Genomic DNA, 24519 nt, shown 5'->3' on the forward strand with positions numbered 1-24519 from the left:
TCCAGCTGGGAGCTGAGAGACCCTAAACAGCTCCTCTTCTTCTCTTTCTACACAGATCCTTCTCATCCTCCGGGCTCTGTCCCTGAAAGTGGGAGGAACACACTTCTCCCTCTTTATTTCCCCCCAAATAGAGGTCCACTCTATGAACCAAAGAGATCATCAGAGGATCCAGTGAGGAACTCAGTAGATCAGCCTCCTACTTAAGTGAGAGACGGACAGGAAACTGTGTAAATGGCGAGCACTTTGGGAATGTCGCTCACCGAATTATCTCCATAAAGAAGCAGCGAGGAGACTTTATGTCCTCGGCAGTCGCCGAGCCAACCCCAAACCCAGATCTTACTCCTAGTGCTCCCTCCTCCTCCCCATACCGGGCCGCGGTTCTAGCCAAGGTCACCACCCCTGTCCCGGGTCTTGTGCTCGAGCGCGTGTGCCAGGCTCGTGTGTGCCACGCTCCCGTTGGAGTGGGCGCTCTCAGTCTGTCCCAGGCACCCGCGGTGCTATAGAAGACCAGTAGGGGGAGACATTAGCACGTGGGTACATCTGCCGAGGTCCAACTGGGGAGAGCGGGTCGGACCGGGAGGGTCTGCGCTATGGGCTGGAGCCAAAGTTATAAGCAAGGAAGCAAGGAGGGCCGGGGAGAAGGGGCTGGGAGACAAAGACCCAGATGGCGAGGCCGGGAGGTGCTGGAGTCCGGCGTCTTGGGACCAGGGCGCCAACTTTTACTTTTTCGAAAGGCTCCTCTGCCCTACGCCCTTCCCTCTTTGCCCTCGAGGTGTCTTTCTTTATCGAGGTGCCCTCTCATCCCCACTGGCCTATCCCAGGGCCTTGCCCGCGCCTTCAGACAGGACAAGACTCGAAATCTGGGCCCCTGGTGTCCCACAAGTCTCTTCCCCAAAGTTGAGATTCCCAAGGCCTGCTCCCCAGGGGCGAAGAACTCATCTTCCCAACTTTCCCGTACTTGACCCCTCTGAGACGCCACCGCCCACCGCTATCCGTTTGTTCAGGACTCCGGGTCCGGGTCCATGTGCAAGCGGACACTGCACGGCGAGGGCGGAAGGAGGAAAGCCCACCAGAGCCCTATGTGAGATGGGACCAGGAGTAAACAAGCTATCCTTGTCACGGAGGTGGGCACCGAGCAAGGACTTCAGGGCTCGCGTGTGTAACAAAAAGAATGGTAGTACTTTCCCGGGAAAAGTACTGAGCCTGTTTGGCCCAGGTCAGTGGGCCGGAGTGTCGACCAGGCGCTCGGGGAGGAGAGCAGGCCGATAGCTCTAGAGGAGCGCCAACTTCCCACGGGCTGAGCGCTCTGGGAACAGGACTAGGCAGGATCCATCCATAACCGCAGGAGCCGCACACTCAGATTGGTGCCATCGAGAGCGCGGCGTCCTTAAGAGCTCCCTAAAACCCCGCCTCCTTCCTGTTCTGGGGGCGTGGTGCAGGGCAAGGACCCCGTGACGGAGCTTGCTATTGGCTAAGATGCGTAGGGTTGGCCTTGCGTACGCCTGAGCAGGGGAGTAGACAGCTCAGCGGCGGCGGAGGGAGTGTATGCGCGCTGGTCAGCAGTGGGAGGTGTGTGAGCCTCGCACTGACCGTAGAGCCTCGGGCGCAATCGCCAGGGAGCTAGGACTCGGCGACTGGGCTGCCGGGCCACCCGGCCTAGGCTTCAGAGGCGCAAACTGATGGGACTAGCTCGCTCGGCAGTGTCTCTGCGCTCTTCTAAGTACACTGAGCGGGCCCCGCGCTGAAGTCGAAGCTGTCGGGGGGCGCGCAGCCCGGAGTCCCAGTGTGGCCTGGAGGAACGGAGCCCGTGCTAGGGCGGCCCGGTCGGGAGCCCCCAGACCGAGCTCGTGTGGTGGGGAGACTCCCACTTCTTCCCAGGGGTGCCGATCCCGGGGCGGTCGAGGCGTCCGGGCGGCCACCGAGTCCCCAGCGGTGAGACCCCGTCGGGGAGAGGTCGCACAGTCCCAAACAGTCTCGGGGAGCCGAGCGGAATCGGACGGGATCACCCGGGGGCGCAGAGCCCCCGTCGTGCTTCGTGCGGCGGAGAGGCCAGTGGAGCGAGCCCTCGGAGGCCACAGCTCATGCTCGGGTTGGGGGCGGCTGCCCAGTGAGTCCTCCTGGCCGGCGGGGCGGAGAAGAGCGACACCGAAGCCGGCGGGAGGGGAGCACTTCAAGGCCGGCGGCTGCGGAGGATGGGCGCCTGAGCTTCTCGGAGCGCAGCGCGGCACGGGAAGGCGAGGCCAGCTTTGCTGAGGAGGCGCCAGGGCATCCCGAAGTGCAGCCTGCCCCAGGGAAGATGGCCCGGCCTGGCCAGCGTTGGCTCGGCAAGTGGCTTGTGGCGATGGTCGTGTTGGCGCTGTGCCGGCTCGCCACCCCGCTGGCCAAGAATCTAGAGCCCGTGTCCTGGAGCTCCCTCAACCCCAAGTGAGTAACTTATCTGCTCTGGTCCCTGGGGGTGAGGCCGCGCGCCCCCGAGCGCCTGTGGGAAGGTGTTCGGAGGAGGAGCGGCGCCCCATTTTGTCTATGGCTTTTTCGAGTGTGTTTCCCTGCGGCCGGGCGGGGAAGGGTGCGGTGGGGTTGGGTGGGGGCACTTGGCTGGGTTGTGACCCCTCAGCTTCCCGGCCCTCTCCTCCGCACGTCCCGGATCAAGTCGAGGTGGTCGCGCCGGGCGGAGCTGGGAGTCTGAGCGCCTTTGAGCGCACCGGAGAGCTGGGTCGGGGAGAGAAAGCAGCCCCCTCTGGGGCCCCTGGGAACGTGGCGGTTTTCGCCAAGAGCCGCTGGGGGCGGGGGGTGGGCGAGCTTGACCTGGGCGGGGGAAGAGGCCGGAACACAGGTTCCCCGTTTGTTTAGCTGTGAAGGGACCGTGGCGTGGGACTTCGCGCTTGGGGCGGGTGGCAGTGCCTGTATCTCCATTCGGGCTTCTCTCATTTTCATTTCTCTTTCTTCCCAGTTTGCTTCCCTAGCTTTTCGCTTTGCCGTCTCTCCTAGCCTCCCCCCACCCCCGACTTTCTCCCTGCTGGGTCCGTGGAAGGGCGGGCGCCGCTCCCAGGCTCACAAAGGCGGCGGGTGGAGAGGGGCGGAGTGGGAGAGAGGTTTTGTTGTGGGGGGGGTGTCGATCCAGCGCTCGTCGGGGGTCCAATGGAGCCGGTGGCAGAGCTTCCAGGGCTGGCCGGGGTGGAGAGTGGCGGCCGAGGTGGCTAGGGAAGTGGGTGGCAAGCAAAGGATTCCTGCCCAGGCGGGTCCCACTGGCCCCCCCACCTTCTGTCCTCAGATTGGGGAGTTGTGCTTAGCTTTCCCAAAGGGGTTGGGGAGGCAGCTATGTAGAGGAGATCCTTTCTTTTCTCCCTCCTCCTTACCCTTCACAATCCTCCCCCACCTCCCAACAACACACACACCTTTCAGGGCGGTGGCTCAGTGGTTTCTGGGCTGTTAGTGGGGAGTCGCTGGATTGTGTAGTGACCTCTGGACCTTTTTTCTCTTTTGGCATCCAGGACTCAGGTTGGAACCCAGGGTCAAAATTGCTCTTCCTTCTTGTTTTCTGGAGGTCCCAGCAGTGTGCGGACACCCCACTTAGTGGGAAACTGGGGGCCCTTGGCCTGTCCTCTGTGCTCTATGATTCCTGTACCTGGAATCTCTTCCTGTCCACTCTTATGGGCTCCCCGCTAACTTCCCGAGCTCCTGCCTGTCTTGACCTCTTAGGTTCCAGGGGTCATGCACCTCTCAGCCCTGGAGTGGGAGAGGGCAGCTTCTTTACTTCTCTTCTCCTTAGGTTAAGGTACGGTCCTATTTATTGGTTAGTGGGATGTCTAAACCAGGGTCAGGGTACAAGGAAAGGGATTGACAACGATTTTTCCTTAACCCAGAAGCCAAACTGGGCCCAGTGCTCTCCTAACAGCAGGGACTCAAAATGGTCTGGGGGCCTCGGGCTGCTCACACCAAGGAGAAAGGCTGTGAAGTGCCCAGTTCCCTCCTGTAAAGGTGGAGGCTGGAAATGCTCTCTCTTGAGCCAGGAGAGCTGAAATCAGCCTGGGGTAGCCCATCCTAGGGGCTCATGGGAGTGACCTAATTGCTCTCTCGGGTCTCTAACCAGAGATAGCAGGCAGCTCCACAGCTGGAAAGGAGCCCTCCTGCAGAGTGAGGTCGGGGGTGGCTGGGAGAAACAAGATCTCCCTGAGCTTCACCCTTTTTGTGTCTTGAGGCCTGAGTGCTCTGGAACGGTTTGCAGGTTTTTGAGATCTGCCCCATTCCCCGATCCACTTCAGGCTGAGGGTAGGCATCCTGGGGGTGGTGGGAGTGGTGGCTGAGGCCTCAATAGGACTTGCACGAATTCCATCCTGTAATTGAGCAGATCCTGGGAATGGTGGGGGACTCATACTGGTGCCCCTGCGCGCAGCACCCCCTCCAGAGTTCCGTCTATGCTCAGGGGTCTGGAATGCAGCCTGTCTGTGTGTGTTGGCACGGGTTTGGGGGGGCAGGAGGACAGGAGGAAGGCACTGCCCTCAGCTTCACTCTGAGCTCGGGGAGGCTGTCTCTGCCACTGCGCCCAGCCTGGGACTGCCACAGCCTTTCAAATCAACGGTCTTTTCCTGTCGGTCTCTCCCTCTTTTCCTCCTGCCTGACTTCTCCCTCTCAGGCCCTTGTCGGTTCGCCCTCTCACATCCTGTGTGAGCCGCGTTCACCTCCCCTCTCCAGCTCTGCTTGCCCGCTCTCCCTCTTTCTCACACTCCCTCTCACTCTTAGTCACTCTCTGCCTCTTTTTCTCGAGTCCTTTTGTTTCTCGCACATGCCCGTGCTCTCCCTCACAGGCTCATTTTCTCTCTTCCCTCCCCTCTTCCTCCCAGCTTTTGGTCTCTCGCCTCAGTCCTGTCAGGAGCTGGCAACCCCCCCCCCCCGAAATCTCCCAGCGCCTATAAACCCTGCTTAATTGCTTCCTCCTTGGTAAAAAATCAAAATAAAGAAGTGGTGGGGCTGGGGGTATGTTTCCAGGTTCCAGGATACGGGCAGCCCCAGCCCTGACCGGGAGAGGGGAGCCGGAAGGGCTGACTCCAGACTCCCAGCCTCTTTCCCAAATTGGTGCTGCGGCCTTCCAGGGTGGTAGTCCCTGGGTGGCAAGAGCTTGGCCCCTTGTCAGATTTGCCCGATAAGTGTAGGGTGGGAAGGTGGGTCTGGGCCCGTTAGAGGTTGGGAGGAACCAGAGTACATGGGCATGCTTGTGTGGGGTGGGGGGGCTGTGATGGAAGGTCCCAGGGCAGACCCCTCCTCCAGCCTCCTCCCCTGAGAACTTGGGGCAGCCGGCAGGCCTCATACTTGAGTCCTCAGCCAAGTCCAGCTGCTGCAGTTCAGTCTCTCAGTCCCATTCTGACCCCTTCCTGCCCCCCACTCAGGTTCCTCCACCTCCAGAGAGTGGGAATGTGCCTGAGATCATATTACACCTTCCCTGCAAGGGGCGGGGGTGGGGGCTTCAGCTTGGCATCCAGGACCCTTGACTCCATCCAGCATGGGTGGGGGCAGCTGCAGACCCCAACCCAGGCTTGCCTGTTACAAGCCAAAGTGTAGGTCCCAGCCCCCTCACAGCTGTTCCAGCTCACAGTCCTGGGGAGGCCAGCTCAGGGGGCCCCTTTCCGGGGTGGCTAGGGACCTGACCTCTTCTACTCTGTGGCTGATTGGCCACAGGTGGGGGCCTGAAAGTGATGGGAAGCCAGCAGCTCCTCTAAAGTTCCCTGTTCCCCTCCCTCCCTCCCCCACCCCCAGGCAGCCAGACCTGGGGCAAGAAGGGCCTGGTGAGGCTGGACTGGAGGCTGAATCCAGGGTTTCCTTTCTCCCCTCAGGCTCTCCACTGCCTCACCAACTATGAGGGATGGGGATGAGTGGGCCCTGGATACCACTGTGCATCACTGTTTCCTGGTGTTGGGAGTATGGAGTGGGTGGGCCAGCCAGGAGGCCGCTGGTTGCCATGGGAACAGTAGGTTTGCGGGGAGGGTCCACCCTGTGATTATTAGGGGAGCTGAGGTAAGGGAATGCTCACCAGCCATGTTCTGGGTTCCTTGCCCTGGGCTCTGTAGCAGCCCCTCCTGGGTGGGTTCTCGTTGTAGCTGTTTTGGGTGGCGGTGCTAGCAGCCAGGAGTGTAGTCAGCTCGTTCAGCTTCTTCTAAATGGTACTGTGCTTGGTGTGCTAACTAACAGTTGGGCAGTACCTTGCTACCTCCAAAGCATTCTCAGATATGAACTCACTGGATGTTCCCAACAGCCCTGGGAAGTTGGAATTGCCCATTTTCCAGACGAGGAGGCATTTGCCCAGAAAAGGAAAATGACTTGTTTAAAGTCAGTCAGCTCGTAGTGGGGAGAGCTGTGCCTTGTGCCATTCTTTCCACACCATCCCACTGCCTTGGAATCTGGGAGAGACTGGGTTTCGGAGGAGGCGCTGGCTTTTGCCCCCGGCTTTCGCTCTCACCTCACAGGTGTGTGTGCATCTGTCCTTGTGACTCAGGCCCTGCCCACGTGGGATGAGCAGTGCTCCAGCTTCCTCATTTGATTTTACTAGGCCTACGTCTGAGGGCCGCTTGCTCGGGGTGACCTGATCTAGAGGCAGCCAGCTCGATGCCTGGCACTCTCCCTCCCGGGCTCTGAATAGCAGCCTTGGTTCCTCTCTGGGCCAGGAATCTCACTGCCTCTCAGGGACCCCACAGAAAGCAGACAACAAGGAAGGGGCTGTTAAGCCCTCAGTGGGCCCTAGCATTGGCCAGGTGGGGCAGAGGGGAGGCATAGTTCAGTGTAGGTGTGGGGGGGACTTCCTCTGGGGCTCTCCTGGCTTCCCTGCCTCCGACAGTGCTGTGTGTGTGCCAGGACCCAGCTGCTGTTCCTGCCCACCCACGCCTGGGCGGGCACTGCTGGGACATGCCAGGCCTGCTCCTGCTGCCTCGGGGGCTGGGTGGAGCTGGGGGAGTGAAAGAGGAGCCTTTAATTTGGGGTCTCCCCACCCTTGCTGGGATGAGAGCACACTTGAGCTCCAGCTTGGGTTCTGTCCTCCGCTGGTCCTGCCACCCTGGGGTGCAGGCGCAGTGGTGCCGGAGTCACTGAATCAAAGCTGTGGCTAGAGTCTTCTACCAAACCTGGGCTGGCATGGCCTAGGACCAGGCTCTCCCTTTGGCCACTCTCTGACCACAAGTCCCTAGAGCCTGAGGGAAGGATGAGAGGGAAGGAAGTGTGGTGGAACGTGGGCAGCTTTCTAGGCATGACCCCCATAGCTCCAAACTCTCTCTGCTATAGATTGTCTGTGTCTGGGTGGATAGGGGCTTAACTGGACAAAGAAGCAGGGGGGGGGCAGTTGGCCTCTGACCAGCACTGGCCACTACCCCAGACCCTCAGGCTTCTTCTCTCCCAGGATTCTTTTCAGCAGTCATGGTGATACTTCTAAGCTCAGTAGGCAGGCTGGGGGAGAGACTTGGGCTAGGGTAGAGGGGAAGAGGCAGGCCACAGACAGAGACTGAATGGCAGGCTGCCTCCCTAAGTCCTTTTACTCCCTGGGGTGGCTCCCTGGGGTCCCAGGAGCTATCAGAGGCTAAGGAGGGAAGGCCTCAGGGGTTACCATGGCGACCTGCTGCAGGCTTCCTGCTGGGCCATGTCAATCCCCTTATTTTCCAGAAAAGGGCTTTGTCTGGGGGTGGCCCCAGGCAGGAAAGCTTGGTTTGATAATGGGGGGAGTAGTAGTTTTTGAAAACTGGGGGGTAAAGAGTTTAACTAGGTACTCTCTTCCTCCTCCTGTCGGCCCCTACTCCTAACCTGGTGGGTACGAGGGGAGACCAGCAGGGTCCCCGCTGTACAGGATGACTAGCGTCATACCTGACCTTGGGCTTCACTCTCACGGGCTGCATACCCACACCTCGTGGCCTCTCACCACTTTCTGGGGCTTCTCACAGGCCCAGAGGCACTTTTCACAGTGGTGGGGAAGAAGCTGAGAAGGTACCATCATGGGGGACCAGGGTCAGGGAAGGTGGGTCTCATCAGGCTCCTCTCCCTTCTGCACTTTAGGGGAAGGTGAGTTTCCCTCTGCCAGCTGCTATGCAAATGAACTCATGAATATTTATGAATTCTGTTCTCTGAGGTTGACGAGAGTCTGAGGGGTGTTGGGGGCAATAGTCCTCTCTCCTCCCCCTCCCCCACCCACTATGTAGACATCTGTTTCCTCGGTTGTCTCTGGGTTCCAGGGCTCCAGAACCTGAATGGTGATGGGAGACTGCTCAGGGTAGACAAGACTCCCTGGTGAGTAAGGCGGGCCAAGTGGTTAGAAAAGTGAGCTGGCCTGTACCCCTTTGCGTGCCCTCTACCTGCTGTCATCTCCAGTTACGGTCTTATGGAGGTGCAGCTCTATAAGGATTCAGCCAATGTTTAAGGTACTCTTAGACCCCTAGGAGTTAACATCCTGGGTGAGTTTAGGCTCCTCGGGTTGGCTTTGAGCACCCCTCTTCAACAGGAACATTCACCTGGTTACTCATTCCCTCACATGAGGAGCCTGGACTCAGTAGGTCTCGAAGGTTCCTTCTATCTCTAAGATGTTAGAAGTTGTCTAATCCTACTGCCTGGATGGAACCAGTATGAAGATTGGAAAGTGAAAAATGCCTTAGGAATTATAGAGGCTTTGGTGAAACTTCTTGGCTTTCTGTAGCGCATGGAGTTGGGGGTGTTTTCTCTCAAATGTTTGTGTGGGCCTCCATCCCATGCCTGCTTCCTTTCTGGCCTTCTGGAGTGTGGTAAAGCTAGGTACTAAGGTGGGTGAGACCTCCTTGTTGTTGCTTTTACCCTCCTGCACAGAAGGATGGCAGGTCCCAGCTTAGTGGAGCTTCCCTGGACGTGGAGAGAGGGCTGCTGTTCTTCATCCACTCCATCTACTTGGTCTAGTTCCCTTAGTCACCTCCTTGGGTATCATTTCCCTCCATCCGGTGAGGATACTGAGCTCCCAGGAGGCCCTTGTGCCTTGTAGCCCCCACTGTGGAATGGGCCCTCAGGGAGTAGAACCATGTTCTTCCACCGTTAGCTTCATTCCCTTGAAGCACTGCCTTCGGCCCTTCATTGTCCCTTCTGGTAGAGAGTCTGTCCCCCACTGGATGAAACCCACACTGCTTCTTGTGACCCTGGCCTTTCAGTCTGGCCCCAGCTGAGCTTTACCCCCTCTTCTTCTGCTCCTCTCTACCCATCACTGGGCCAGTCACTGGCCTGGGTTTTTTGTCCCAACCACTGCTGTCTGCTCTTGCTGGATGTTGACTTCTTATTCCTCCCCCAGGATCTGCTTTCATCCCACTCTTTCTGTGGGACCATTTCTGACTGTCCTGTCCGATGAGCTGTCTCCTTCCTCTCTCTGCGTCCAGCCCTTGCCTTTTGAGCCACCATCCTCTCACACAGCCTCCAGATAGCCTGGTGCTATCCATTGCTGCGGCATGGGCCATTTACTTTTCTGAACCACACCGGACAGTAGAGTCCTTGAGGATGGAGCTGTATCATCTTTTCCTCTTTCCCACCCAAGAAACGAGACTGGGCTCATAGGTCCTTGGTGTTAGTGTCTGGCCTCCTGCCTCTTGGCAGACCACGCTATTTCTAAGCAGGAATCACGGTTGAGTGCCAACTATGTGCTCTATACATGCCATCATGCCTCCCCTCCACCATCCTTGGAGGAGGGCCTCTTCCCATCCCCAGTTTATAAGTGAGGACACTGAAAGATAGGGAGATCAGGCAGCTCATCCAAGGTCACAGAGCTAGTAAGGGCCACCATCCATCTGATTCCAAAGTCTGTCTTCTTTCTCCTACATTGTACCGACTTGCTCCCAGGCTCAGAAATGGCCGAGAGCGCTTACTGTGCTTAGGCAAGGACAGGATGATGTGAATCGGTGGCCCCAGGCAGCTGCCCTCCCCCTGCTATTTCCCAGTGCCTGGCCTTCTGGATTAGAAGATGAACCTGGCTCGGGAGGCATTTGTCCATCTCCTCTCAGGATGGGGAGCAGAGGCTGTGTGTGTGTGTGTGTGTGTGTGTGTGTGTGTGTGTGTGTGTGTGTGTGTGGGTGGTGGGAGTGGATTAGAAGGCAGATGAGCGAGGTTCCTGGGGCTCTGTCTTGTATGATCTGTTGTTCCTGCTCAGGCCTCTTCTCCCCTTTCTCTGTTATCCTTTGCAGTGAGACTGGCCAGATTTGGGGATTCAGGCTTTTGCATTATGGGGGTGGGATGAGTCCTGGTAGGATGCCAGGCAGTGGGAGTGGGGAGTGGAGAGAGCTGTGTGGAGCTGTACCTGGCTGGAGACTGTGCCCATTATCCCTTGGCTCTAGGCAAGGCCTGTTCCTATCTCCCCATCATGCCCAAGATTAGCAAGGATGGGGGAGAAGGCATGGGGCCAAGATAGGTTGTGCATCCCCAGCCGTTGGCTGGGAGCTGTGGGGGTGGTTTCTAGGGCTCATTGTGTGTGTGCTTCTTTGTGTGTGTCTGTGCGCATGAGCGCATGTACACGCGTGTGTGCTGGAGGGCCGGTAGCAGAGGCTATGAAGGAATGTGAGTATGTTGGGAGTGCGAGGAGGACAGGGCTGCCACATCCAGGCAACCCAAGCCTGACATCTAGGTGCCCAGCCCATCTGCCACGTCAGCCCCCCTGCGGAAATGCCACATTAGGACAAAGGGCTCCCCCAGCCAGGCAGTGCCCCACCCTGCCGAGCAGTCAAAGCCTGGCAGCCTTGCCCATGGGCCACCCCTTCCACACCCTGCTGGCAGCATGGTTCTCTTTCCCCACCCCCAGCATAAGGATGGAAAAAGGACAGAATGCCTGTCCTCGCCATCTCCACCCAGTGTGCCCAGCCTGGCCCTCATTGTCTGCTCCCCTGGTTCTGGGGATGGCCTGAGACCCCCAACCCTGAGGCTAACCATCTCTTCCTTCTTGGGCAGGTTTCTGAGTGGGAAGGGCCTGGTGATCTACCCAAAGATTGGAGACAAGCTGGACATCATCTGCCCCCGAGCAGAAGCTGGGCGGCCCTATGAGTACTACAAGCTGTACCTGGTGCGGCCTGAGCAGGCAGCTGCCTGCAGCACCGTGCTCGACCCCAACGTGCTGGTCACCTGCAATAGGCCAGAGCAGGAAATCCGTTTCACCATCAAGTTCCAGGAGTTCAGCCCCAACTACATGGGCCTGGAGTTCAAGAAGCACCACGATTACTATATTACCTGTGAGTCCCTGCCCACCGCATGGTTCTTTCCTGTCCTGTAGCAGTGGGAACTTCTGAGTAGCGCACTGAGACCGCACACAGTTCAGGCCCAGCCTGATCCAGTCCCCTTTGAAGAGTGGCGTGCTCTCCTCGTAGTGTGGCCTTGGAATTCCGGCCCCAGCGTTTACCAAGGGGCCTCCGCTGCCAGCTCGCCCTGGCTCTAGGAGCTGGGTGGGAGACGACTCTGATTCGTGGTGCTCTCTCTCTTATTTTCTTTGCCCACCTAAGATCTAACCTTGGGAATGGCAGAATTGGCAAAGCTTCAGCCTTTCTCTTCATGGGAAACGGAGGCCCCAAGAGGTGAAGGGGCTTCTTGCCCTAGATCACACAGAGAGTTAGGGAGCGGGTTGGGTTTCCAACCCAGTTCTCCTGACACCTAATCTAGGATTCCTTCTAGTCTGTGGAGAAGTCTTCCTCACCATGCCAGTTCTGATTGCTTGGCCTCTGAGCAACGTCACCCAATGAGGAGACACATGTAGCTTCCACTGAGAAAGAAGGGCCTGTGGCCTTGGTCATGGTAGGGGAGCAGCATCCTCATGGGAGGGGCTAGTTCCTGGACTCTGTTCCTAGTGGGAGGAGAGAAGTAGAAAGGTTCACGGGTGGGTGGGAGCTGCCTGCAACTCCCTGGTTCCCAGTTCTATTCTTAAGGGCTTAGACGTCACTAGGGCTTCTGGGTAATGCTGGCAGACCTCTTCCTCCTCCTGACTGCTCTGGCCTCTTGCTGCAGCTACATCCAATGGGAGCCTGGAGGGACTGGAGAACCGGGAGGGAGGTGTGTGCCGCACACGCACCATGAAGATTGTCATGAAGGTTGGGCAAGGTGAGCACCCAGGCCGAGGGCTCCTCAGCTAGGCTTTTGCGACAGATGCTCCTCACTGGGTGGCGGGGGGTGGCGTGGGGAGTAGTGGCAGAGGGGGCAGTAGGGATAGGGGATCTGAGGTCCAGTATCCGGGCCATTCTTGGCCGGTGGGTGCTATGTAACTGAGGCACCTACGCTGCCGGAGTTCCCCCTTCACTTGTTCTCTCCCCACCCGCAGACCCCAATGCTGTGACGCCCGAGCAGCTGACTACCAGCCGGCCCAGCAAGGAGGCAGACAACACTATCAAGATGGCTACACAGGCCCCCAGTGGTCGGGGCTCCCTGGGTGACTCTGACGGCAAGCACGGTGAGTGTATGGGAGTCTCCCAGAGGGCAGAAGCCATTGCTCGGCTGCCCTTTCAGGCCCTAGCTCTGAAGGAAGGCAGGGCGTGGCCCGAGATCTGCTATGTGTCCCTGGGACCCCTGGCTGACCTTCTTCCCCTCCCTTGCCTCCCTCCCCCGTCCACAGAGACTGTGAACCAGGATGAGAAAAGCGGCTCCGGTGGGAGTGGAGGCAGCAGCGGGGACCCCGACAGCTTCTTCAACTCCAAGGTGGCATTGTTTGCGGCCGTGGGCGCCGGCTGCGTCATCTTCCTGCTCATCATCATCTTCCTGACCATCCTGCTGCTGAAGCTGCGCAAGCGGCACCGCAAGCACACGCAGCAGCGGGCGCCTGCCCTCTCGCTCAGCACCCTGGCCAGTCCTAAGGGGGGCAGTGGCACGGCGGGCACCGAGCCCAGCGACATCATCATCCCCTTACGGACTACAGAGAACAACTACTGCCCCCACTATGAGAAGGTGAGTGGGGACTACGGGCACCCTGTCTACATCGTCCAGGAGATGCCGCCCCAGAGCCCCGCGAACATCTACTACAAGGTCTGAGGGCCCTGGCAGCCTCGGCCCTGAGGGACAGTCAGCCGGGACTGCACCTCTCCATCCTCACCCACGTCCCTCCCCTTGCCAGCTGTGCCCATCTTTGTATTTAGTTTTGTAGTTTCTTGGCTTTTATAATCCCCCTTTTGCCCCGCCCCCTGGGCTTCAGAGGGGGGTGCTTGTGCCCCCAGCCCCCATGCTCTTGTGCCTTCCCCCTCTGGCCAGGCCTTTGGGCTCTGCGGGGGCACCCCTTCTTGGAGGGCAGGGTCGGACGCTGATGGACAGCAGGCAGGGAGACGCCCCCCCTGGCCCTGTGCCCCCTCGCCCCCTTTCTCCCTTCCCAGGACTTCTTGTCCGCTATCATCACTGTTTTTAATGTTTTTGTGTTCATTTTTTTAGCTGTCAACTCATTTTCATCTGTTCTCTTTTTTTTTTTTTTAAGAAAAATGGAAAAATGGAAAAGACAGCCCCTCCCCAGGTTTTCTGAGCCCAGCCTTCCGCAGTATCAGGGGCCTGGGGCAGGATGTGGCCAGCCGGGAAGCATAGGATGGCATTTCTTTTATAAACTTGTTGGCGTATTTTTTGTGGGGAGGGGACAGGCCAGGGCTGTGCTTGCCCACGAGGGAAGACAAGAGTGCCATTGGGCAAGGTGTCTCACCCTCCCCCACTGACTCTCCTTCTACAGTGCTGATCTTGGCAATGGGGTAGTGGCTGCCACCCTTCCACCAAAAAAAAAAAAAAAAACTTCCTGTGGGATACTTGGGCATATCCTGCCTCCCTCACTCTCACGGTTATTAATGTCTTAATTGGCTGTTGCCTGGGGAACAGGAGAGCTGCTGCAGGCAGATGACCTCATGGGGGGTGGAGGGAGGTGAGGTACCCAGGTGGCTATTTGCCCTGCAGAGCTGGGAGTTCCCCCTTCTCCTCTCTGCCCTGTTCTCCCCTCACCTTTGGCACCCTTCGGCCTGGTGGGGAAACAGAGGCCCAGGGCGGAGAACTAAGCGGGTATAAGGCCAGGTAGCCTGCTTCTTTTCTGGGCTCTAGCTCAGGTGGGTGCCCCCCTAACCCAGCTCCCGCTAGCCCCCCAGTCTTGGGCTGGGGCTTGGAAAGAGGAAGAGGCTTGCCTAGGGCTGGGCCAGCACGCCGTGCACTTTGACCCCGGCTCCTTGCCAGCACGGCTGCTAACAGACTGCCACTAGCAAGCGCCTTGCAGGCACTCCCAGAGTGGCCATGGAAGGAGCTGGGCCTCCCACCATCCACTTCCACACTGCCTCCTGGCCAGGTGCCCACCCCACTGCCAGGTGGGAGAGGGAGCGGAACAGCCAGTCCCTTCCAGGTGGCAGTCGAAAGGTTTTTTTTGTTTTTGTTTCTGTTGCCATTTGTGTAAATACTAGTCTTTTTTGGAAAAAAAATAATGTAAAGATGTTTTGTATAAACTCTGAATTATTTTCTTGTTGCTTTTTTCTTAGAAAAAATGAGAACTAAAAAAAAAAAATTAACCACATGGAGAAATGGGTGTAAAATGGTGTCGTGATGTTGGGGAATGACGTGTGAGTGTATGAGTGAGTATATGAGTGAGAGAGAGAGAGAGAGAGGGAGAGAGAGAGAGAGAGACAGAGAGAGAGAGAGAGACAGAGAGAGAGAGAGAGACAGAGAGAGAGAGCGTGTGTGTGATTTTCATGTGCCCAAAACACTGGTGATCTGGTCTGGTATGGGAAGATGGTGGCTGTCCTAGTGGAGCAAGATGTTGAAAATGCTCTGTGCCCTTCTTCGTCACAAGTTCTTCTACCCTCTTGTTCTGCTGGACCCTGTGACCATAGCCCCCTGTCTATCCTATCACCACTGTGGCATAGGCCATGGGCATCTGCCCCGTCTGGCACTAGACTCAGCTAGAGAGAGTAGATGGGGGAGGAGGTGTTTCCATGGGGACCTGGGTGTGTCCGCAAGTACTGCCACCACCTCACTGGGGCTAGATCTGGGACCTGCTGGCAGGCCCAGCCCTGCCCTGCCTCAAGACACCTGGAGGTGGCTAGAAATAACTTCCCAAGAGCTGGGCCTCAGCTGTGGCCCGCTGGGTAATGAGGCTGCTTCAGGCTGTCCAGTTCGCTTCTTAGCCAGAAGAGCCTTCCTTCTCCTGCACACCAGAGCTCTCACCATGGCACACTTGGGGACTTCCGGCTGACAAAGCCCTCGAGCTAGAGCAGCCCCGAGCACCCAAGCATCTGAGCATCTCCCTCCTGCAGGCTGATGGTCTGAGAGTGGAGTGAGGGCCCTGAAGAGGGTTTGGCCTCATTGCCACAGCAGAGACACAGGCTGGCAAGGCCCGGAGCAGCCCGCAGGTCTTCTGGGCGGGGGACTCCCTCCTTATGGAGATGGCTGAGACAGATGTCAGGAGAGGAGGACAAGTGGGATCCCAGCAGCTAAAAATGGGTAAGAAGGCACTAGAGGAAAGGAGGAGGAGGAAGGAAGGGGAGGGTTGGTTAGCGATCCAGAGCAGGAAGCCCCAGCGCACCAGCCAAGGAGCAGGCAGGGCTGTGAGGGAAGTGGGAAGCGCACGGAGGAGGCAAGGGAGGAAAGTCACGGGACCTGCAGGGTGAAAGGGAGGGAGGCTGGCTGGAGCAGGCAGGGCTGGGCCCGGCTGGGGTGCTCCCGAAGCCAGCTGGGGCAGAGGCTGTTTATTTGGTTTCTCATTAACCAAAGGAAGTGCCTGGATCAGATGGGGCCTCTGCTGCTTGACTGCCTGCCCAGAGCGGGGGCCCCTGCCTGGGCCAGGGGTCTCTACTCAGGGCTGGTTCAGGCCAGATTGATGTCTCTAACTGAGGGGGAGCCTGATCTGGGTTGGGTAGAGCCCTTCCCACACATCACCAATGAGTGTCCTTGGGTGGTCCCCCGCCCAGCCCAGGACACGGCTGCCCCCACCCTCTCAGTGGAGGATCGAGTTTCTGGGGGCCCCTTGGGAGTAGCTGTGAGGAGTGTGAAGTAAAATCTCTGGGAGACAGCAAAGCAGAGTATAAGGCAGCCTCTCCAACAGCCCAGAAGGTTTGTGACTGCTGTTGTCACGTGCCCTGGCCTGGGCACCGTGGCCGCTGCTCGTCTGAGCTCCGTGTCTGCTGTGCCGGCCACACAGCACTGCTCAGTAGCCCCTTGTGGCAGTGTCCTTCACCCGGCCAGTGCCTGCCACTTAAAAATAAAAACACTTACACATGTTATCTCATTGACTTTCATAAGCTTCCCTGTGAGGGTGGACGGTGGGGAATTCTTTGCCCCATATTTGAGGTGAGGAAACAGACCCTCTGCAAGGGGCAGTGACTTGCCCAAGAACACACATCAAGTGAACGCAAGCACGCGGCTTTAAGTCCAGGTGTTTTTACTCTACCATGAGCAAACAGAAGTTGCTAGAAGGTGATTCTCCTCCGGCCCACCGCCCTGCTCCTTGCCCCGTCTTGGGTGGGACTGAGCAAGCGTGCTTCCTTGGGGCTCTTGAAGAACGGGAACCATCCCCCCGCCGTTCCCTTAGCCTCTGTGTGGGTCAGGAACGGAACAAGCTTAGCTAGCTGGAGGCAGGGGTTGTGAGCCTCCTGTGGTAGGGCCCCAGACTGGCCCCACCCTCAGCTCTCCTTCCTGTCCCAGCTGGGCCCAAACTCCTGGTGAGTCAGGGATAGAGGATGCTTCCCAGGTGAGGGTGGAGCTGCCTCGCTTCCTCCACAGGCTGAGCCCAGATCACCAACGAAGCCAAGTTGAGCAGGTGCTAACCAGGCCTCAGTTTCCCCGAAGGGATAGGCCTTGTGGAGCTGGAAGGCCAGGGCTCTTGGGACTTATTGCGCTGATCCATTTTAAGCTCCCAGGAGGCCTCCCGGAGGCACCAGGGATGTGGATGGCCTGGCACCCTCTAGGCAGGGGCATGAGGGTGAGCTGAAGAACCCAAGAAAAGACCTGGCTCTACTGGGACCATCCTAAGTTGGTCCCTGCTGAGCCAGCGGCCCTTTGGCCACCTGGCATCAATCACTCTCGGAAATCCGGCCCGCCTGCCTGGCCTCCTGTCCTGCCCGGGCACGTCACAGTCCCACTGACACCCCAGCTGAGTCAGCCCCAGCCTGCCAGGGGACCCTCCTCGCCCATCTGCTGCCGGCCTCCTGTACAGCTGGCCATTGGATCTGGGGGGCTGGGGCCTCAGCTGGTGCTTGTTAGGTTGACTCCCCCTTTGGGAGGCTGCTAAGGGGGAGACCAACCCCCACCCAGGACGGGGGTCATGGAGCCCAAACTGAAAGCAATTTAAGGGCATGGGGAGGACAGTAATTACAGGTTTTGTTTCCAGTGGTTAATTATCCAGCTGGCAAAGAGAAAGGAAAGAGGGAAAGCTGGGGGTGCGGGGAATAAGGAATTCGTGAAGGGATAGGGAAGGGCAGGAGGAGTTTGCCACGGGGGCCTTTTGGTACAGGGGAAAGAGCCCTGTGCTGAGAGCCTGGAGCCCAGGGCCTGTCCCAGGTCTACCGTGACTTTTTGACCAGCTGCAAGCAGGTCCCTGCCTCTTTGGGCCTCGACTTCCCTGTCTGGGTAATGAGGAGTGGGATTAGATTTCTTCAATTATCCAGAGAATATTTACTGAGCACCTACTATACGCCAGTCAGCAATCTGGGCACTAGGGTACAGTGATGAACAGGATAGTCAAGGTCCCTGCTCCCAGGGACCTCACATTCTAGACTGGCCTTTAAGTGCCTGATTAGCTCTTAAAGTTCTTGTGTGGTGATGTGAGAGGCAGAATGGAGGATACACAGATTAAAAGCTTGGGTACTAAACTTAGCCTTCCATTTGTTCATTCACCCATAGTTTTTAAACAAGTGTTGAATGCCTGGCACCAATAAGTGATAGCTGTTGCTTCTCTCACGAGGTGTGGAGTGGGCAGTTGGACTCTGGGGCTGGGCTTCCCAGGGATCCTTCTTGCTTTGAGAGTGGCCCCCAAGCCCTGGCTGTTCCCATCATCCCTGACCAAAGCCGGCCTCTTACAGAGTTCCTAAACATCCTCATCAGAAGTTATCTTGAGGCCTCAATCCCAGTCTGCCTCCCCCAGCCCCAGTCCCACCTGGACTGGGGGCTGGGCAAAATATACTCATGATAAACACCTCCCAAAGCCGAAGTAGAAGAGGTGTGTGTCCTCAGCCCTTACCTACCCCTGTGGCCCCATGGGCTGGTCTCTCTCAGCCTCCGCAGGAGCAGTGGGTAAAGACCTGGCTTCTGACCAGGGCCCTAGGGAGGAGCTCCAGGTGGCTCCTTTGCTTCCAGGGTACCAGGAGCAGCCGAGACCGTGGAAGCCACCCTGCACCAGGGCCTTTCCACCAGCTGGATTCTGCGGGGAAGAGCCCTTGTTCTCAGGGGGGACTGGCTGGTGGCCTCCCTTGCTGCCCTCATGCCTGTTCAGTAGAATCTGAGAGGTCAGAGGCCAGGAAATGGCAGAGCTAGGACTTTCCTGAGAGCTCCTTTCCAGATCAAACCCCTTATGGGGAAACTGAGACCCAGATACCGGAAGGGACTTAAAGGCACACAGGGAGTGCTGACAGAGCCACCTCTCTTTCCTCACAGGCCACAGCTGTGAGCCCTTTTTGCACACAGCTGCTTTGTTCTCCCAGAATCCCCAGGAGTTTGTGTGAGTGAACCTAACAAACATATATACACACACACACACACACACACAGTATTTATATTGACAAACTATGTAAGTTTATACAAAGCAATTACCAAAAGGTCACATTATAAACCTGAGGAAAATATGGTCCTGGGAGGTTTAGGCCTGGTAAGAGCAGACCCGGAAAAGCAAATGCACTAATAGTTTGTCCCCCTCCCTGGGGGCCCCTCTCCTGTGGCACCTCACGCAGCTCTGAAGTCACTCCTCGACACGACAGCTTGGAGGTCCCTGTAGGGGCCAGACCCAGGATTGGGCATCTCGAGCTTGGGTCCCTAAAGGTCTCGGGATTCACCCTTCCCTGGGAACCCAAGGTGGTGGTCCAGCCTCCCTTGCACACCTCCAGGGCCTCCCTCCCTCCCTCCCTCCCCCACGCAGGCAGCGGGCCTTTCTGGACAGCCTGACAGTTAGCTGTCCTTGCCCTGTCTTCAGCCCCCCTGCACACACTAATAGCCATGGCAGTAACATGCTTTCACATGCAAATTGCTATGGAATTCTCAGCCCCTGCCGGTGCCCCAGCCCCCAACGCCTCCCCCTGGGCAGATTCAGAGAAGAGAATGGAATCTTTCAAGCTGTTAGGGCGTTTAGAGACCTTCTAGTCCAGCCCCCTAGTTGGATGGATGGGAAAACTGAGGCCCAGAGAAGGGAAGAAGGAACTGCCCAGAGTCACACAGAGAGTTTACCGGGACTGGCCCTCACCCAGGTCTTGTGACTTTCAGCCCATTGCCTCTTCACATTACCTCACAGCCTCCCAATCCCCCTTCTCCCACCCCACCCCCACACCCATCCAGGGCTGTTGATTGTGGGCTCTGGGATCCCTCCCTCTAGCACAGACACTCATCCAAGACACCCCTCAGTGGAGCCTGGGAGCGTGGAATCCAGAAAAGAAAAGGCCAGAGGTGTCCATGACTTAGGGGCACTGCCCAGGGAAGGGAGCCTTTCTCATTTCAAAGAGGCAACAGGCAGGATTTGCTCGCTTCTCTCTCTGTGCACAGCCCCCTCCAGTCCCCCGATCCTGGCTAAACTGCTCTCATCCCCCACAGCAGTCCTGCCAAGCCATGCCAAGCCTTCTCCTGGGCTCTAGCCCCACAGATCTTCCCAGCTTTGTGTAACATCACCCTGCTGGAGTTGCCACCAGCAAAGCCTGGGCCCTGGGAGGCCCTGGGAGGCCCCAGGAACCCAGATCCCATCTGGGGTATGGAAAAACCTTCCTTCTCTTCAGTTCAGCTGAAACAAGATCGGAATTTTCTGAATTGAACTTTACAAGGAAATGAAAATAAACACCAAAGGGGGAAAAGAGACCAGTTTACAGAGCACAGGTGTCTGCTCCCAGCTCAGCTGAGGTCTTGCCACAGATGGGCCTGAGCTAGAAACTTCTGGGTTATCCTTCAGTTCTGCCTCTGCAGCATCTCTTGACTCTGCCCACTTCTGACCACCCCCAGTGCCAACACTCCGGTCCTCCTGCCGGGACTATGGCAATCGCCTCCCAACTTCTCTCCCCGCCTCCATCTGTCCGTCTCTCTTGCAAAACAGCAGCCAGAGTGATTTTTCCCAAACTCCATCCTGATCTTGTCATCTCAGTTTCCATTTCACATTGTCAGTCATCCCTCAATTCCTCATCATGGCAGTCAGGGCCCTGGTTGATCTGGCCCCTGCCCACCTCTTAAGTGTCTCACCTCAACCCCTCCAACACCACATTCAACTTACACCCCAATCACACAAGCCTATTCACGGGTCCCTGACCAGCACAGGCACCCTTAAGCCTCTGAGTCTTTCGATTTGCACTTCCATCAGCCAGAAATGCCCATCCCCTTGCCCCTGGCCTGCAAACTCCTGTGCATCCTTCATGGACACTTCTGACCCTCAAATCCAGGCAAAGTTGCTACTCTTCTCAGCTCTCGCAGTGCTTCTGCTTATACTGTGTGCCTGTGTCTGTTTCCCCCAATAGGTTGGGAGTTTCTGGAGAGCAGGAACTGTGCCCCACCTCTGTGTCTTACCTAGAGTGGGGCCCAGAACAGACCTGAGCACAGAGCAATATCAATGAACCTTTGAAACATCTGTCCACTTGAATGGGCTTAGCTGGGCTGGAACCTCATCCCAGGGCTCTGTCTCTGCCCTCTACCTACTCACATTACTGTCCAGCCAATCGGCAGAGTCAACGCCTTATTATATTACCCTACAATGAAAGCAAACATTTATTGAGTACTTACTACGGGCCAGGCACCGTGCTCAAAACTTAGTCACATGCATTGTTCCATGGACACCGCAAGTCTCATGAGCCTCATAAGGGAGGTCCTTATCTGAGGTAGAACCACTATTAGCCCTGTTTTACAGATGAGGAAATGGAGGCTCGGAGAGGGAAAGTACCTTGCCCATGGGCACACGGCTAGGAAGTTGTAGAGCAAGGATTTGAAATCAAGAAGCCTGAATCCAGAGTCCAAACGCTTAGGTGCTTGAGGGGCGTGAGGTGGTGGTACCAGCATGGGGAGAGAGTGAGGTGGGGTCCTGTGGCCTGCACCCTCGATGTCAGACACATGGCTTCAGGGGCTGTCTAATACGGTAGTGCAGAGCCCAGACTCTGGGATCAGGCTGCCAGGGTTTACATCCCAGCTTTACCACTTTCTAGCTATGAATTCTTGAGCAAGTCGTTTAAACCCCTCTGTGTTCCTGGTTTCTTCTTCCGTAAGATGGGGCTGAGAGTAGCAGCCATCTCATGAGACTGAAGTGAGAATGAAGTGAATGCACACACAGAAAGCCCTGAGAACAGGGCCCTGGTGATTGCTCAGTACATGGCATCGGCTAGCTTCTGAGTCCGGAGGCAGCCTTTCTTCCTGTCACCCAGCCATAGGCAGCCAAGACCATTCCAGGCTGGTCTCTGAGTAGCCACTTTAATCAGAGGCTCAGTGACCAGAGATTCTCTGGGCCTCAGCCTCGGCCTCAGCCTCAGCCTGGGTCGCTATGGCCCCCAGTGAAAGTCCAGCGGTGAGGGGGGGCAGCCTCCTTGATTCCTGGAGCTGAACTGCCTGGGCTCTTTCCATGCTTTCTGTCTGGGGTCCCTGTGGTCAGGTGATCTTCAGAGCCAGGGCAGTTGTGCTGCCCCTCCTCTCCATTCTTTCCCTCATTCCCTGCATCTCAAGCTCAAGGCCCCAGGGCTTGGCTGGCCTGGCCTTGACTCCTGTAAACCAAAGGGGAGGAACACCCAGTCAGCTGTGCCCCCACAGGAGCTTGGAGTCAGAGTCAGAAGCCCTGCATTTGAGGCCTGACTCTGCCACTCATACTTGAGGCCTGGGTTTCTTCTTCATTTATTGGGAACGGAATGATGTAAGCAAAACTGCTTTGTAAAAAGCAGCAAGTATACCTTGATGCAAAGAGCTACCACTTCCCATCAGAATGTGTGTTCCTTTGGGGCAGTGAACCTGGCACTCAGTAAAGAGCTGATAAACACATGAATAAGTGAGTGTCTCTCCCACCCAGAATCCATGCTCAACCCCAGCCAGGCTCCAGCAGCCAGAGGCCCAGATCCGAAGCAGAGACACTGGAGTTTCCAGGTACTGTTGGAAAGAAAGATGCTACACTAACTGGCTTCTTTCTACACTCATTAGCCTGGTGATGTTTAAGCTGGTACAGCCTTTCTGGAAGGCCACTTAGGTAACAATATATATGTATATATGTAAATTATATATCACATATATATGATATATATATGATTTATTATATATAATATACAATATATAGCATATATATAAAATTATATTTGTGTGTGTGTGTGTATATATATATATATATATATATATATATATATATATATCTCAAGAGTCTAAAATGGTACCCTTTTACTGGGTTCTTCACCTCTCAGTAACTCAGTTTCCTCATCTGTAAAATGGGGCTGCTGATACTACCAATGGCGTTGGGTCATTGAGAAGATGCCACGAGATAAGACATGGAAACGCTTAGCACAGGGCCCAGTGTGTCATGACTGTTCAGTCAACACTATTGTAGTATTGTAATTACAATTACTATCTCCATGTGCGATAGTTACATGACTGCCTCTGTCATTACCATGATGTCTTGAAGGGTAAGGACTATGTTCTCTTTTTTTTTTTTCTTTCTGAACCTCCAGGGCCCGGTACAGAGCTTGGCACATAGTAGCTGCTGAGTGAGTCTGGTGAAAAGAAATTTAGTCCAAAGTCCTCAACATGGGGAAGAGGCAGCCGAGGCCCAGGAGAGGGCAAGGCAAGATTTGGACCTAGAACTCAGGTCTTCTGTCTTCAAACTGTGGTCCCTTGGGGACTTGGGGGTACAGTTGAGGATTGGGGCAACTACCCGGATTCCTTGAGCTGAACTGCCTGGGCTGTTTCTGTACTTTGGGTCTGGGGTCCCTGTGGTCAGAGGATCTCCAGGGCTCGGGCAGTTGTGCTGCCCCTCCTCCCCATTCTTGCCCTCATTTCCTCCATCTCAAACTCTAGCCTGGCCCAGCCAAACAGGAAGATTCATTAACCGTCTAAATATACAGAGCCCAGGGGCCATGTGCAGCCTGCAACAGAGCTGGGGTCCCAGCAGGACCAGAGGCTGAGGCAGCGGTGCTGGCTGCTGCGGGCTGACTGGGAGGGGTCCTGGCGAGGGAGAAGCCCCAGGAACAGCTAATGTGATGATTGATGGGGAGGTGAGTGAAGCCACGCCAGCGCCAGGCCCCAGATCCCTCAGTCTCTAGTCCCCTTCATAGCCACCTATCCCTGCACCCCCCTCTCCCCACCCGCCAGGTCCAATCCTGGTCCCCACAACCAGTTTTGGTACCACCCCCCTTCCTGCACTCCCCAACTCTTCACTCTGGGTCCCTGAGCCCTCAGAAGTATGGAGCCTAAGAGGTGGGCGACCAGGAGTGGGGGTGGGTTTCCCCAAGCTCCTGCCTGCTTATTATTGTAAGGGCTATTTCTCTAATCAAAACTCCCCAATTACCCAAGGGCCCCTCTGATTAATATTCCACGATAACAGGAACAGGTCACATCTGGCTGCAGGAGCTGGAATTCGACACTCCAGGAGCCCCATGATTGGTCTGCAGGAAGAATAATAAACTTCCTCTCTCCTGCCCCCCTTTCCCTTCCTTCCCACTCAGAGGCTCCCCTTTTCTTCCATCTCCCCTTCCCCAGACCCTGTCTGCCCCTCTCCATCCCCATCCAAGCTCCCTGCTTTGCCCTCTGCCCACCTCCCCAGTCTTGGTCAGCCTCCTGGCCATCACCAGCCCCTGCTTTGCTAGGCTGGCTCTTTGGCCCAGGAACATTTTACACTGCGATGTGGCAGGCTGAGCAGGGAGGGCGATTTCTGAGGCATTGTGGGCTCTCTGAATGTATCACCTCATCAAATCCTCATTACCATCATCCTATGAGGAGGTGGTATTATCCCTGTTTTTTGATGGGCGTGGTATGTCTGAGAAGCCACAGGACTCGCCCAGCGTCACAGGCTTTAAGTGACAGCTCTGGGGTTTCAAACTCGGCTTTCTGCTTCCAAGGGTCTTCTTCTCTCCACTCCTCACCTTGATCTGCCAAGGACAGTGTCAGTCCCTGGATGCTTGGATGGGGATGTGACCCACTGATAGGCACAGTGTGATGGATTTTTAGGCAGAAATGAGCTGAGACCTTTTAGTTGAATCTCACAGTCCAGAGAGGAGAAAAGGCTTACCCACATCCATATGGGAAAGTGGCGGTGAATATGGGACTTGGCCGCAGGTCTTCTGACCCTCAGATGAAAACCCCTTCCATTTGCCATCTTGCGGACAGCTCCGAGTGAGAGCGGTTTCCCACCACAGCTACATGCAAGGGACTGCTGGATGCCACCCCCCTCTGACCTGACCCGCAGACACCCACACATGGCACAGCTGC

At 56.6% G+C, this 24519-nt stretch overlaps 1 protein-coding gene across 4 annotated transcripts; it reads left to right on the forward strand.

Annotated features, from left to right (window-relative positions):
• The first annotated feature begins 1514 nt into the window (after positions 1 to 1514).
• Positions 1515 to 22818, forward strand: EFNB1 (ephrin B1). Of its 4 annotated transcripts, XM_033849170.2 has the most exons (7): positions 1515 to 2424; positions 10918 to 11195; positions 11962 to 12054; positions 12272 to 12400; positions 12563 to 12891; positions 22118 to 22191; positions 22764 to 22818. In XM_033849170.2, exons 1-7 carry the CDS (start codon positions 2297 to 2299, stop codon positions 22801 to 22803), a joined length of 1071 nt encoding a protein of 356 aa, XP_033705061.1. In that variant the 5' UTR covers positions 1515 to 2296; the 3' UTR covers positions 22804 to 22818. The 4 variants fall into 4 exon arrangements, with proteins under 4 accessions (XP_033705061.1, XP_073655302.1, XP_033705063.1 ...); XM_073799201.1 differs by lacking the exon at positions 22764 to 22818 and having other exon boundaries at positions 22118 to 22323; XM_033849172.2 differs by lacking the exons at positions 22118 to 22191; positions 22764 to 22818 and adding an exon at positions 13409 to 14414 and having other exon boundaries at positions 1516 to 2424.
• Positions 22819 to 24519: the final 1701 nt, after the last annotated feature.

Source organism: Tursiops truncatus, chromosome X (genome assembly GCF_011762595.2).
Source record: "Tursiops truncatus isolate mTurTru1 chromosome X, mTurTru1.mat.Y, whole genome shotgun sequence".
NCBI lineage: Eukaryota > Metazoa > Chordata > Mammalia > Artiodactyla > Delphinidae > Tursiops > Tursiops truncatus.